The sequence below is a fragment of the Channa argus genome, chromosome 10 (assembly GCF_033026475.1).
Source record: "Channa argus isolate prfri chromosome 10, Channa argus male v1.0, whole genome shotgun sequence".
NCBI lineage: Eukaryota > Metazoa > Chordata > Actinopteri > Anabantiformes > Channidae > Channa > Channa argus.
In genome coordinates, this window is record NC_090206.1 from 7504091 (window position 1) to 7519481 (window position 15391).

General features: G+C 40.9%; 2 protein-coding genes across 4 annotated transcripts; both read left to right on the plus strand.

Annotated features, from left to right (window-relative positions):
* The first annotated feature begins 1218 nt into the window (after positions 1–1218).
* On the plus strand, positions 1219–6791 carry lpar4 (lysophosphatidic acid receptor 4). 2 transcript variants are annotated; one of them, XM_067518058.1, is made up of 3 exons: positions 1219–1487; positions 4833–5618; positions 5720–6791. In XM_067518058.1, exons 2-3 carry the CDS (start codon positions 5043–5045, stop codon positions 6206–6208), a joined length of 1065 nt encoding a protein of 354 aa, XP_067374159.1. In that variant the 5' UTR covers positions 1219–1487; positions 4833–5042; the 3' UTR covers positions 6209–6791. The 2 variants fall into 2 exon arrangements, with proteins under 2 accessions (XP_067374159.1, XP_067374160.1); XM_067518059.1 differs by lacking the exon at positions 1219–1487 and adding an exon at positions 1523–3159.
* Positions 6792–9846: 3055 nt separating this feature from the next.
* p2ry10 (P2Y receptor family member 10) lies at positions 9847–15003 on the plus strand. Of its 2 annotated transcripts, XM_067518056.1 has the most exons (5): positions 9847–10189; positions 10278–10451; positions 12766–13005; positions 13100–13280; positions 13546–15003. In XM_067518056.1, the coding sequence occupies exons 3-5, from the start codon at positions 12827–12829 to the stop codon at positions 14458–14460; spliced, it is 1275 nt and encodes a 424-aa protein (XP_067374157.1). In that variant the 5' UTR covers positions 9847–10189; positions 10278–10451; positions 12766–12826; the 3' UTR covers positions 14461–15003. The 2 variants fall into 2 exon arrangements, with proteins under 2 accessions (XP_067374157.1, XP_067374156.1); XM_067518055.1 differs by having other exon boundaries at positions 9847–10451.
* Positions 15004–15391: the final 388 nt, after the last annotated feature.

A 15391-nucleotide genomic window follows, 5' to 3' on the forward strand; every position in this document is an offset into this window, starting at 1 on the left:
TCTGTTAAATATGTTTCAAAATGATTTGGAGTTTGGAAATTTAAAATTATTATAAAGCCACTTCAACCGCTCATTATTGCAAATATCTAATCAGGCAATTACATGGCAGCAACTCAGTACATTTAAGCCTTGTATCGTTGTTCAGGCTGGTGATTATGATGTAATGGTGTAGGGATATTTTCTTGGCACACTTCTGGCCTTTAATACCAACTGAGTACTATGAAATTAAAACAGCCTACCTGAGTGTTGTTGCTTACTATGTCCGTCCTTTCATGACCACAGTGCATCCATCTTCTGATGGCTCCTTCCAGCAGGATAACACACACACCATTTCACAAAGATAAAATCATCTCAAACAATTTTTTTGAACCTTACGATGAATTCACTGTACTCGATTGGCGTCCACAGTCACCAGATCTCAAGCCAACGGAGCCCCTTTGGGATGAGGTGGAGTGAGAGATTCACATCATGGATGTGAGGCCGACAAATCTGCAGCATCTGTGTGATGCTGTCATGTCAATATGGAAGAAAAGTAATGTTTCCAGCATTGTTGAATCTTTCCAAGAAAGAGCTCAGACAGTTGTGGAAGTACAGTAAAAGGGTCAAACCTGACAAGATGTTCCTAATAAAGTGAGGCTAGATGTTATTTAAAGTACCAAAATTGTTAATACAAATTGTCCTTTCTGTCCATATTACTGATTTATTATTAATATAATTGTGTTACAGCAATATGTACGTAACGTTTTAATGTTTGGAATGTTTGAATGTACTGTATTTGCTGCATTTAAGACACGATAAGACACAATTAACTTATTAGCTAAACCAACAATAATAATTAATATGAATCTTATTTTATATTTTTAGATAGACAAAAAAAGTATTTTTTGTTGTCTTGCTGCATGTGATCAATCTCCCGAATCAATGCAGAGAAACGACGACTAAAACAAACACACTTTCTTTATTTCAGTTATCACATTGAAAAAGTAGAATGTATAACATTATTAACCACAATGGGGTTAATAAAAAGTGTGTTCGGATCACACACACACACACACACACACACACACACACTCACACAAACCTACCTCTTCGCCGCCCAGCCGAGGTGCTATTGTCTCGTTTCCTGTGGCCGTTGTTTAAAGCATCTCTCTCTCTCTCTCTCACTCTCTCTCTCCTTCTCCACACATGCGCGCGCACGCACACACACACACACACACACACACACACACACACACACACAAACGTTTAGGGAACAGAGCGAGTGGTCTGAAAGATTTGAGCAACAGACAGGAGTGGGATTTGCTGTCACCAACCGACTTCATGAACCGGGTCCACTATTTCTCCGTGGGAGTTGGACTCGGGATAGTTGGATACTCGGAGTGAAATCGTTTGGAGTTTTTGTCCTGACAGCTGTGCCGCTGCTCTGCTGCCAGACTGACAAACATCAGTGACCAGGAGGTGAACTGTCACCATCCACTCAGCTGCCAGTAAGTTTGATCTGCTTTCTGTCACACACAAACACATTGTCTTTAAACTTTCAGAAGATTATTTCCACTTAACCGGCTACTTTATCCACAGCATTTGCCAGCTGCACTTGGCAGTGAGCTACTGGAGAGTTCAACAAAATGCATGTATAACGAGATTTTAGCACTTTTTGTTGTTTGAATGAGTGTAGTCACGTGACTGCGTTAACTGGAATAAAATATCGTTAGTGCTCATTTTGATTTTATTTTTAACAGTGTTTTAAAAAAGCAAAGACGTCATATTTATTTCAGTTGCTTATCATTTACTTTTTTTTTTTTTATCTTAGGCTGAGAGCCTCACATTGCTTGTTTGTCTCACCAACAGCCCAGAGGTTTCTAAAAAACAGTTTTTAAAAAAATGAGAAAATCCATATTGAAGATGCTGAAATCAGGAAATTCTGATTCAGCTCATCAGTAATGGTGTGGTGCTTCATGTGGGACTGAAAAAATGCTGAAACCTTTTCCCCATGTTTGCCCTGGCTGAAAGCATCGAAGACGTAGACTGTGTGCCTGGTTGTCTGCCACCTTCCCTGCCTTTTTCCTCCTATCATGTGAGAGAAAGCAACAGCTGGATGTGAGCCGAGCCTGAACTCGATCCATTCAGATCAGCAGGTCCCAGAGGTCTGTTTCTGTCACAGCCACGGCTGACTGCAGGGGGAAAGCTTTTAACTGTGCAGCTGTCCATGACCTGTACATGAAACACACACGCACTCAGAGTTAAAATCTGTTGGCAGGACTTCTGAGAATCCCCAACATGCTTAAAGATGTCTTTCCTCGAAGCTCTGAACCAGAGTTTCTGTATAGATGTCAAACGTAGTGCATTATACTGTAGACTCTGCTTTCCGCAGAAACAACATCAGCTGAATATGAAGCCGGCACTGTAAGGGGTCCTGGGCCTGAGCCACGGTACACAGAGCTCTACAGTGTGTGTGTGTGCGTGAGCACTGGCACATGTGAGTGTTTGACTGCTTGTGTATGCACATCGGAGACGTGTGCATATGTTAGTGTGTGTTTGGAGCAGACGGGTACAGTGAGGGCATTGTGAGAATCAGGGGAGGCTTTCTGGGAGGCGTGTGAAAACGCAGTAAAGATGTCACACTGCAGCTGGCACAGGACAGAACTGATGGACTTCTTACACTCACAGCATTGCCTTTGTGTGTGTGTGTGTGTGTGTGTGTGTGTGAGTGTGTGTGTTAAAAGGACAGATATGGTGAATCTTGTCCCTCACGATTGGGTGGGTAAAGTCATCGGCCAAAAGCTGTTGCATAATTTAAGATAAGGCCTTGTTTGGCTTATGAAAGAGGCTGGGGTGATTTAGAATTACATTAAAATTAAGTGGGAAGATTTGAGAGAGGGCTTTAACTTAACAAGATAAAATAATGAATAAAGACATAACATAACTTTGTAGTTTATAGTCCAAACTAACGTTGTTACAAAGGGTTTTTGTGTGCATGTGATTGTTTGGGAGAGCTCCCATCAAAACCATAGAAGACACTGCACTGTTTTAACATGCTGTGTAGGAAACCTCATGACTAGATAACTGATCCTAGTGGGTTAAATCTCTGGACTTTCCCTTTGCAGACTGAGGGAGGAGTGAAGAGGTTGGACATGACAACTGCAGATGTCTGTTTTGGCTGTGAGTCTTTTTAATGTTTGGCAATTGAGTCTAATATTTTAAATCACCACACAGTGGTGGTGACTTAACCCAGAGTTTAATTCAGCTCTGAAAGAAACAGTGGTAGTGTGCTGTGAGAATTACATGGTGCTAGTGAAGATTCACACAGTGCGGAAGTTGTTTATGTTTACTTGCACAGTGGATGCAGTGAGGTGATGTGTGGATGATCTGATCTGATACTGGACTCCACCACTGCAGCGACACCAGTTTTTTCTGGGGTAAAGGTGTCCACGTGTTAGCTGTTAGACTTACAAACAAATTACCGAAAATTCTGTATTTTTACTATAACACAAAAGTAAAATGTGCGATCACAGTTTACTAGAACCTTAATTTATCAAAGTTGTGCACACTGAACATTGGTTCCTTGTCGTTTACACAGTACAGTAAGTTCCCAAGTGTCCCTTCCTTTTTTCACAGTACTATTTACTGCATATTGTAATGTAAGTCTTTGTCATCTTGCTAATCTTTGCACAAAGTTATGAGTCTTGTCTCATCTTTACTTTGCAAGAGTGAGCCTTTAGAAGCCAATCGCCTGTTATCAATTAAGCCGATAATGTTGGAATCATCCACACCAGTCAGTCATAACTTAAAGGTTGTATAAACTTTTCAGTCCTATATTTTGCCTCTCTTTGCACATTTGACTTTGCTGCAGGTGTCAAACTCTAAATTTACAGATATTTACTAAATACAGTTAAGTTGGTCAGTGAAACTACGGAAAAGATGTTTGTCCTTTTGTTAGATTAATAAAGGTGGAAGCAAATCACAGATTTTTTTTTTCTTTTTACAAAAAGTCCCGCCTTTTTTGAAAATGGGGTTTACACATACAAACAAGTAAAACAAGGCAAACCAAATATTGTGAACTATCCAGTGTGTTCACAATACACAGCACACTATGATAGTGCAATAGTGATAAGACAAATTCAGCAAATTTCCTACAATCTACATCCTACTCTGACACCACAAAATCACATATTGCTTCAAGTAAATAACTGGGAAACACATTGTCTTTTACAATGTCAAATAATTGTAATTGTTCATGTTTGACAACAAAACTATTGTGAATTCTGGACAACACTGCTCTGTGACGGTGGGAGTGGCTCCGCACTGTTCCACCACAGCAACAAGTTGAGCAATTTCCTTCTGTCAGTTTAAAGCCAACTTTGGGTCATTTTGGACTATTTTACACTGGCATCTGTGTTTTTTATCTCTCACAGTCCCAATGACAACCTGAGTGCCACATATGGCACTATGGCAGATAAAACCATTGGAGGAGATGGATGTGTTCATACTGACACATAGCACATGAACAGACATATTCAACACACACACACACACACACACACACACTCTTATCATGCACAGCAAATAAATTATTGTTATAACAAATTGTTATAACATATGGTTATACAACTAAATACCTCTACGAATACAGGATTTAGTTATACATTCATGTGTAACACAGAAACACATGCTGCTGACCACAGTCTTCAAATTTGAAACATACTGAACTTAAATGGTGTAATGGCTCAAGGCCAATATTCTTCATGTCACGGAGAACTACAGTTGTTTGCTCCTTTGTCTGTAAATTTTATGACGAGGAAGTTACATTGTGCTTTTTCCTTTTCTCTCCACAGGAGGACTGGCCAACCCTGCAGTCGTGCGGCCCGACTGTCTCTGCCTTGATTCATGTGTCTGAGTGTCCACAATGACTTGGAGAGAGCTTGACTAGTTGATCCCCTATTGACAACTTGGATCCACAGATTTCTGCCCCATCTCACCTGTTTCTTGGCAGCTTTGGTGTACTCTTCTTCTGTGGAGCTACTCTCCCTAACTAAGCCCTCACCATGGCTAGTCTGGTCCTCAATGAGACTGGAATGGAGGCCTGTGGCATTGATGACTCTTTCAAGTACGACTTGTACTCTGTGGTCTACAGCATAGTCTTTGTGCTAGGCTTGGTCACCAATTGTGCAGCCCTGTTCGTCTTCTGTTTCCGGATGAAAATGAGCAACGAGACCACAATGTTTATGACTAATTTAGCATTATCTGATTTAGTATTTGTTTTCACGCTGCCGTTCAAGGTTTTCTACAATGTTAACCGCCACTGGCCATTTGGAGATGGACTATGTAAGGTATCAGGAACAGCCTTCATCACCAATATCTATGGCAGCATGCTCTTCCTCACGTGCATCAGTGTAGACCGCTTCCTGGCTATTGTCTACCCTCTCCGCTCTCGCTCCATCCGCACGCGCAGGAACGCGGCGCTGGTGTGTGCCGCCGTGTGGCTGACCATCGTAGGAGGAGGGATATCAGTCACCTTCTTCTCTACCATTAACAGCACAAACAGGGCTACCACGTGCTTTGAGGGCTTCTCCAAGAGTACCTGGAAGACCTACCTGTCAAAAATCACCATCTTTATCGAGGTAAGGCAGCAGTGACAGACTCTAAAAGTCACACAATTTCACACACACACACCATTTATTCACTACATACATAAAAATAAATTCTTTTGTGAACTTCCTAGATTGTGGGCTTCCTCATCCCTCTGCTGGCCAACTTGGTGTGTTCTTCGCTGGTTTTGCGGACCCTGCGTCGCCCAGTGACTGTTGGCCACGGCTGTGATAGCAAGAGACGTGTCCTACGGATGATTATCGTCCATCTGAGCATCTTCATCATCTGCTTTGTACCTTATAACTCTATCCTTTTCCTATATGCCCTGGTGCGGACCCAGGCACTGGCTAACTGTGCGGTGGAGCGCTTTGCCCGAACTCTTTACCCCATCACTCTGTGCCTGGCCACTCTTAACTGCTGCCTGGACCCTGTGGTCTACTATTTTACATCAGAGAGCTTCCAGAAAAGCTTGACCATGGGAGGGAAAGGGTCTGGCTCCCGGCCTGAGAGCATCCCCCGCAGCGACACTGAGAGCCAGGACACAGCAAATACTGTTCCCAGAGACACACACACAATAACCAGCAATGGAAAAGACACAAAGATGTCCGAAAGCCAGTTCTGACTCAGCAGGGAAGATAGAAGGAAAGAAGGACAGGGTAGGTTTAAAAGAAAGGAGCTGTGAATTTGAAAAAACTTAGCAATCAGCTATTTGCTCCTGGAAGTGACAAATGCATAACTCAGCAGATTAGTTAAATCCTGAGGTATGGCTTGGGCTTTACCGATTAATCCACCACTGGAGACCAGAGGAACTTATCTGTATATTTTTTATGAGCAAACACTACAGGGACCTGAGACCCAGCCACATCAAGACTATAATGATAGTCTGAGTCTCTAAAAGAGACTCCAACGCATTACTCAGGCTTAACACACAAACGCTCCCAAATCCACTGGATTGTTGAGATTTCCCTCCACGTTGTTGAAATATGCTGTTGAGTACTTGAGTAACACATTGAGCCCTTAACTTTTATTATTATAAAGCTCAAGCTTTCACAGTGGATTATTTCATTTTAGACATAAATGTTATCACACTCTTTAGCGTGGAGAGACCCTTTGTTATTATGACACAGCAGTGCGCTGTCCTGCTAAATTAAATTTGTCTGGTGTTGATGTTTGAGGCCATTAAATTGTCTGCTTCGAATTTCATTTGCAGCTGCATTTTTATTTCTGTCCTGTGTCCATTGGTTCGGTTAAACTGACCTCTGTCAGCGCGACCTTAGACATGAACTCATGGAGGAGTTTTTCCACTCAGGCACTTTATTTTCACCATGCAGCCAGTGTGATCTAGGTCTCAGAGCAGAGGACCTTGGTCTGTTTGCTGTGTCAGAGGCCAAATGCTTCTTACGACCGGAGCAATTGTCCATTGTTTGCTTCTGAATGAGGTCTCTCTGTTTTAATCTGGTCTTAGGCTGCAGATCTGCTCAAAGTTTTAGCAATGCGCTCTCCAAAGTACGGGAAAGCACTGTGGAATAAATACCCCAAATCACTGTGTTACGCTGTGCGAAGCAGCAAACAGTAAAGAGTTCCAGGAGTTTGAGTTTTAATGACTTTGCATGTATGGATTTGTGGGACATTTGGTACTTTTTTTATTTCATGTGTGGACTCTGCCATCAGTCCCTCAATTTATATGACACAGAGCCCCAGTGGCATCTATGGTTAATGCAGCATTAAGAAGTTTTGGCCTGGCTACTCCCTTTAGAAGAGTTGGAAAGTCCAAACTGAAGAAGCTTATTACCTTTGTTGCACCATTAACTTCTATGTAAGAGTCTGTCTAATTACAAACCTTAATACTGCCTGGCTTGTAGACAATTCTGAGAAGAAAATCTTTCCAACTCTTCTAAATGAAATTATGCACAACTCAGAATACAAACACAAAGAGATGATATAACAGTGCTGTCATGTTCACAGCTTGCTAGTATATTAGCAATTAACTCACCAGCTACAGTCACTGATTAGAAGTGAGAAATGTTTTCTAGAAGCTTAATCATGTGGTAGTAATAACAAGCAAATAGTCAGTTGTAGCTATAACTGACTCTTTTATAGTAACACATGAACAAACCACTCCTTTCTCGTGTGGCTGAAGCTCGAACAGTGAAGTGCCACTACAGTGCCCCCAGAAAGTTTTCAAACTAACATTTCAAATGACCATGTTTGGTCAATAATTATGAACATGGAGGAGTTTGGAAGCATTGTGAGTAGTTGGATGTCCAGCAAAGTTGAAAAACTGGGCAAGAAGGGCTTTTGTCTGGGAGGACACCAAGAACCCAGCAGTCACTCTTGCAGAGCATCAGAATTTCTTTGCAGAGATGTGAGAATCTGCCAGTCTGATCTCAGCAGTTTGTCAGGATTTTATAGTAGTAGAGTGAAAGGGAAGCGCATTTAAGGGAAAGTCATTGGATCATTGGATGACTGACAGCATCAGACTATGTGGGTAGGCACAAGGAGACTTGTTGGAATGGATTCAAGCATACAGCCAAGTCTCTGCCTGTCTTTGAGGGAAAAGTCCAGACTTAAACCCTAGAGAACACCGGTGGAGAAACTTAAAGATGGCCGTTCACAGTTCATAGTTCTTCCCATCCAATTTATGGAGCATGAGAGGAACTGCTAGGAAGAAGGGGATAAACCGCCCAAATCTAAGTGCACAAAGCTTATTTAAGAAGCTTTGCACAAGCTTACCCGAGAAGAAGAGAATTCAGTAAGACTTATCCAAGAAGAAAAAAAAATAAAAAGCTTCTCTAAGAAGACTATATCCTTACAAAGTTGCTTCTACAAAGAACTCATTTAAGGTTCTAAATGCATTTTTAACTAGGAGATTTTAGTTTTCAGGTTTTAGTACACTGAAAAAAAATTCTCAAAACATGTTTTTATTGTGTTGTTATGGTTAAATTAATTAATTGTAAAGTAAATCTGCAGTGCTAACAGGCAAAGCCATTTGGATACTTTCTGAAGCAACCAAGTGACTGTATGAGAAGTGGGCTATATGTTTTTTGGAGCAGTGAAGCAACATTTCTCTGGAACATTCAACAAGATGTTACTTTTTTCCATTGTTTATCCATTCTTTCATTGAGCTACTCAGACTCTGAGATTCATGGCCTTACTTGGGAATGTTATAGGCATCTATACCTACTCCAGTGGTATGTGCAAAGAGAGTGAAGGAGGGAGAGAAAAACATCTAGTAATCCTAGCAGAAGACTCTGGTAGTGTGAGTGATGTGAACATGTGCATCTAGCAGCAGAAACACAGAGACAACACTTGATGTACTCCAAGAATTTGGGGTCAAGGGCAGCAGATGGGAGGAAGAACATGCTGGAGTGCAGAAGTAGAACAAGAAATAAGAAGAGTGGGAGTGCATAAGTATGCATAAGCTTCTTTTATCCATTGAGTGGTTCATGTTCAGAGCAACATAAAGTCAGGAGCTCACCCTTTAAATGGCTCCTTTAAAGGAATAGTCTGTACTTCTGGTGGTAGAAAATAAATAGAGCAAACTGCTCATTATGTCAGGAAACTCTAAGTATTGTTCTTTTCTGACCTCTAGTGGCCATAAGTTGGAACAAAAAGATTCATTATGAGAAAACGTTTGACTAAACCCGGGTGACCTTTTAGTGGCATGTTTCCATCATCCTGTCCTAGCTTTATTCTTAGCTGTGTATGTTGAGCTGAAACCATCCTGTAGCAGCACCGGAAGCTTGCAAGTCTCAAAAGGGCCATGCAGGTGCCTGGTACTGCATAGAAACCTGTCAGTTCATCATCTTCTCTGGGTGTGACATTGTATTTTAGGTATGGGAAACTTATAGGTGTGGAAACTTATGATGGAGATAAAACTGACATTTTATTGATGCAAGTTTTTGGCAATTTTGCAGTGTTTTTACATACCACAGACTGGAAACCCTGACTATATTGCAAAAGCATTAATAACCACTTCTCATTATCCATTAGTTGCAGAAAAAAAAAAAAAAAACAATCCACACATGTTTGTTTTAGAGAACTAAAGCACAAAGGCAGAGTGTAGCAAGTGTTCTATGCACAAATTTACTGTTCAGATGAATGCCAATGATCAGCTTTAAAAAAGGAAGTGCTGCATCTGATAGGGGAAATAGGTAGCTTTTTGCCATTTTTGTCACATTTTCAGTCATTACGTAATAAAAACTGACACTACATTTACACTATCAAACATTAGGACAGAGTATATGTGTTCATACACACATATACACACATGAGTGTGTGCTCTCGGACTCTGCTGTTTCCACAGACCTGATCACCTGCTTTAGATTCTGAAAATTTTACAGGAAGCAACAAGTGATATTTTTTTTCTTGTCTGTCCTCTGTTATATACTTACTTTCAAGAGAAATTTTCCTTAACCGCATTGTTATCATCTATATGTGCCCAGTGCTGTGCTAGTCTTGTTGCTAGGAACTCATTGACGTATATAACGGTAGAAAAACACTCCCATGCGTAAGGGTATAGCTTCCCCTTCCCCTCATCACCGTACCCAACCAAGAGCCAGTTTAGCATGACAACAGCCCACACAAGAAGCCCGTCCGTAATGTAAGTACACTTTCAAATAGAAACCAAAACAGCAGTGGTTTAATGCTGACTTATCCTCATGCACTCACTGAAAAGTTTGTTTATTAAGTTGCAAAAGTGAGACCGGAAGGTGCTCTGTTTGCTACTGCGTGGCTTGAAGAGGGGAGAGTGTTTCTGCATCAGTCTGAAGTGTAGAGTAGTGTGTGAAGCATGAGGTCACCATTAGCAGCTCCAGACTCTCATCTCTCCGATCCATCTGCATAAGTCAAGTAAAGAGGACAAGGTAAAGACAAAGATTTTGTTATGATGATAATGGCTGAATGTTTGTGCTCCGGCTTTATATTTTGCTGATGATAGCAGATTTTACACATTATATATTTTTTGGCTGTATAATGTCTATTTTACAGTGACTGCTATAAAATATATACAGCGTATCTATTAGTAATTTAGAAGTTTATTAAAATCAAAATAGGTGTAAATTGTAAAAGCAACATTTACAAATTTTGCGTCTAATTTCACGCATGAAGTTACGACACCACAGCAACATTTGATGTTACTGCGGGGAAATGTTGGGAATTAAAAACCAAATCCATTTGAAAGCGCATTTCTCACACAACAGTAATGAAAAATTAAAGTTGGCAGTTTATCTTTTTAAGTTCCCAGAAAGATTGACCTGCCTTTACTTCTTTTAATCGAAATACTTGCACACATGTTGCATGAATGTGCTAGCATAATGTGAAAGTCCGTTGGGGATTAACGGACTGATGGTCTCAGTGGCCAATGGGAATGAGAGTTAAAAGCGGTCAATATTACACTAGCAAAAATCTGCCAGGGTTTCTATCTTTCCCCTCTGGGCCAGCAGAGGAAGGGTGTGGTATTATCTCAGGGGTAGTAGAAAGGGAGATACTCTGATTAGCTGAGTATGCTGTGCATGTTTCCTGCCACAATCTTAGGACAGACTAATTTTGATTTACAGCACTTTCTGCACATATAAAACAGTCTGAAGATGGAGTTACCTGAAAAAAACAAAACCAGATAATGCATATTATCCTGCAATAATATGTCTTGTCATGTTGTTGGTCTGCATCTTCTTCTCAGTATTTCTCAATATTTTTATGTTGCTGTTGTTATATATATACATTTCAATTAAGGATAAATAGCTTTTAGAACTTAAAACCCCAAAAATGTGTTTTACTTCAGCAGACCTCCCAGCATGCATTGCTTGATTCAGAGAGCCATTTGTCGTGTGAACGTCGTGTGTATTTTTAGTGTATATTAAATTGTTAATTTTCACAACAATAATGAATAAATAATAATATACAATAATTCAGTGCCTACCCTCAGACTGCTTCAGTCTTTGTACTGACTTTGTCACAAAATGCCTTTATCAGCTGCAGCTGCAAGTTTTACATGTGAAATAAAGAACCGAATCTTTGAACTAAGAAAAGTAGAACAGTAAGGGAACTTGTTGAGTTTGGGAAGAAAGTAAACAAAAATAATAATAGAGTTTGCAATTTTGTCAAACAGCCCTCTAATTTTAAATAGCAACATACAAAGTATTTATTAAATCATATCTTTATAACTGAAGATTTAAATGCAAACCTACTGCAATTTGTTAAGTAACGTTAGAAAATATACCTAAACATTTTTTTACTCTAAAACTGTATGTTTTGGATTTGCAACTTAGCTTAAATTGGAGGCAATTGACTTTTGTTTTTTTAAGAATTTGAAAATGTTCAGTGTACATATACACTCTCTGGCCACTATATTAGGTACAAAGTCTAATGCAATCCAATAAAGCAGCTCTGCCAAAAGGTCAGAGTGGGTGGTGGAGTGTACTGTACTGTACTGTACTGTAGCGCATGATGTTTATGATTTTAAATAGGGCAGCCAATACATTGGAACCAAAATACATTAGATGACTATGCAACACGCAACCTGAAGTCAGTCCCCTCTTCTACCTCCATTACTCTCTTTCGCTGCTTTCCCACTATCTATTACACTCTGCGCTGCCCCGTGCAGCCCTTAAGTTATTAGTCATCGCTACAAAACTTACTAATGAAGCGGACATTGCTGAAATTGTCTGAACTTTTGGAAGTGAATATCTCTGTGCTGCAGGCAGGGCAGCTCTACTAATGTGTGATTTCATCAAGCAACACCTCTCCACATTAAGATATGTTTAAAAAAATATATATATATATTAGAAAAAAAAGAGAAATACATATACACATATTTAATATTCAAATGATTGGACTTTCATTACTAATGCAACAACATATGCAGCATGGAGCATTTTAATGTATTTGCTGTAGCTTTAGAAGCCAACTTCAGCTATATATTTATCAGGTTGATAGATGAAGCTAGACGAATAAAGTTTGTCAACGTGTGAGCATGTATCAAAGAAAATGCACTGTAATGATGAGTAAATGAGTGAATAAATAGAGTGCTGAATAATTACAGATGTCACATAAATGTAGTACAAAGTATATTAGTTCACTCTTATGTGTAGTACAGAAAAAGTACAGTACAAAATGACAATTACAGTAATATTATTGTGCATAATTAAAAACGTGTCAACTATAATTTTTTGGTTGCAGGTGTCATGAGATTTGCCTGTAGTACCTGAATTATGCCCCCAGTGTCAACCTGAGCACAGGAATGAATCGGAACATGTCTTGGTCACAGGAGGGGTCCCTGGTCAACACCTCCTGTGACAACAATATGACTGACTTCGAACAACGCATGAACACAATGTACTCTTACTTCTATCTGCTGCTCTTCATCCCGGGGCTGCTGCTCAATACTACTGCTCTCTGGGTCTTGTGCAGGCACATTAGGTACACACACAAACACACAGAAACACACACACACACACACACACACAAAACACATGTCTTCATCTGACTAACTCCTGCGCATTTTGCTCCACAGCAAGAAAACCAAGGCGGTGATCTTCATGATAAACCTGTCGATCGCTGATCTGGCACACATTCTGTCTCTGCCCCTCAGGATTTATTATTACTTCACAAAAACCTGGCCGTTTGGTCGAGCCATCTGCTTATTCTGCTTCTATCTCAAGTACCTCAACATGTACGCTGCCATAATGTTCTTGGTAAGTGGACAGTTTAGAAAAATGGACTACCCTGATAAAACATAATAGAGAGAACAAGGAAATTAGAATGACACAATTTCTTTTCAACCGAAAGGAGTCGAATGTCAACACATCACTTTATTTTGATAAAAATCACACTGGGGATAACAGGAAGTCATGTGCATTGAAGTTGAAGCCGATTAGTCTTTTCTGTTTTACTTCCCATCGCTGTAAATATGGTAGATAATTTTCCTGTCACCATTTTGTCTGTGTCCTGTGATTCCAGGTGTGTATCAGCATGCAGAGATGTGTCTTCCTGCTTGACCCCTTCTCTGCTCGTCGCTGGAGGCGGCGCTATGACTTGTTGATCAGCATTATAGTATGGGTGGTGGTCAGCCTGGCCTGCACGCCATTTATTGTGATGCGGAGCAGCAGCAAAAACAGCGACATAAGCTCACAAACAGTCTATAACTGGTCCCATTCTTTGGATGACACTTCCACCCAGCATGCCTTACTTTATGCACCAACTTTTAGCACAAGTACGAGCACATCAAGCTCCAGTCATTCTCCAGCCCAATTGGGCTGTTTTAAAGACTTACCCATGCGTCCTGTGCCTTTCTCTCTGGCTATCACCATGATGGCTCTAGCTGAGCTGTTTGGTTTCTTCATTCCTTTGACCTGTATCTGCTATAGCTCCATACGCATCGCTTGGTCTCTCAACCATAGACAAACTCATAATCAGCAAAACTCAAGCTCGCTCAACACCACAGATCGCCACCGACTCCAGTCCATCACCTCCAACTGTCAGGCTGACAAATATAATGACAAGCAGACAAATAGCGAGAAGCAGCGGGCCTTGCGGATGGTGCTCAGCTGCTCTGCCCTGTTTTTGTTCTGCTTTGCCCCCTACCACCTCAACTTTATGCTCTACCTGATGGTGTCACAGGACATTGTGTCCAACTGTGCTACCAAGTTGGCCGTGCGTCAGTTTCACCCAGTGTCCCTCTGCATGGCGAGCATGAGCTCCTGCCTTAACCCTCTGCTTTATTATTTTCTAACAGCCGAGTTCAGGCAGCACCTGACCAGGCGGACCTCGTCCTTCACGTCCTCACTAATCTCTTCCCCGATCAGCTCCCCAACCCAGCGTCCTGCACAGCAAAGACTGATAAGTATGGGGAGCAACTGCTCTGACAGGGAGTAGCATCTTCTCAGGGACATATGTTTCCATTGTCTTTTGAAAACACAGAGACAAGATCCAGGTTGTAAAACTAGATGATTGCAAAGGTTCAGTGCAACTGGACCAAACTGGTCCATCAGACATTAAACCAGTTTGATGAGAGGCAAAATGGATTCAGGAACCACAAGGAGGACCGGCTGCCACTGAACGGCACCTTCGGGATAACCATGGCCTGTGTGACTGAGAATTAATTTTAAACATAATGATTTTATGTGCCAAAGCTGTCTGAATAGCTAACTAAGAGCTTGGACCTCAGTGTGAAAAACTGAAGAGAAGATGCAGTTTTAAAACAAACAAGTTAATGCAATTGTCAATGTGCAACTGAAATAGTGTACAATAGCAATTGTGCCCACTATACCTGTAGCCTAATGTGGCTGGTTATGTTCTAGATTTTATATAATGTCAAATCTTAGCAATGCTGAACCCATTTTTAAATAAGCTATAGGGCAAATGTCAAGTCACGCGTGACTGCTTGTTGATGTAATGTAAATAAAGGTTTGTGCTTTCTGCTGTTGTCTTGCCTCTATTATGTAGGCATCTAAGGTTATTTCACGAAGAGGTTTCCTCTGGGTGTCAGCAAATGAAAACAGGTGCCAGCTTATTTTTGCTCCACTTCCTCTTACAATGCAAAGTGGTAAAGACAGTTGGCAGCAGTTGAGGCAGCTCTGAAAAACCAGTAACTGTCAGGCACGGAGAGGGGCTTTTAAACTGAAATTCAGACCCCTGTCTATCCCCACCCACATACCTCCTACATCTGTATCCTCCGAGTTCCCACCACCCCAAGGCAGATGTACCCAACCCACCTGTGCAAGAACTGTGGGGGGTCTGAGTCATGCACCAAAATGTGCCATCTTTTTATCTTTTTGCTTTCATATTTCAATATTGCATCATGCAC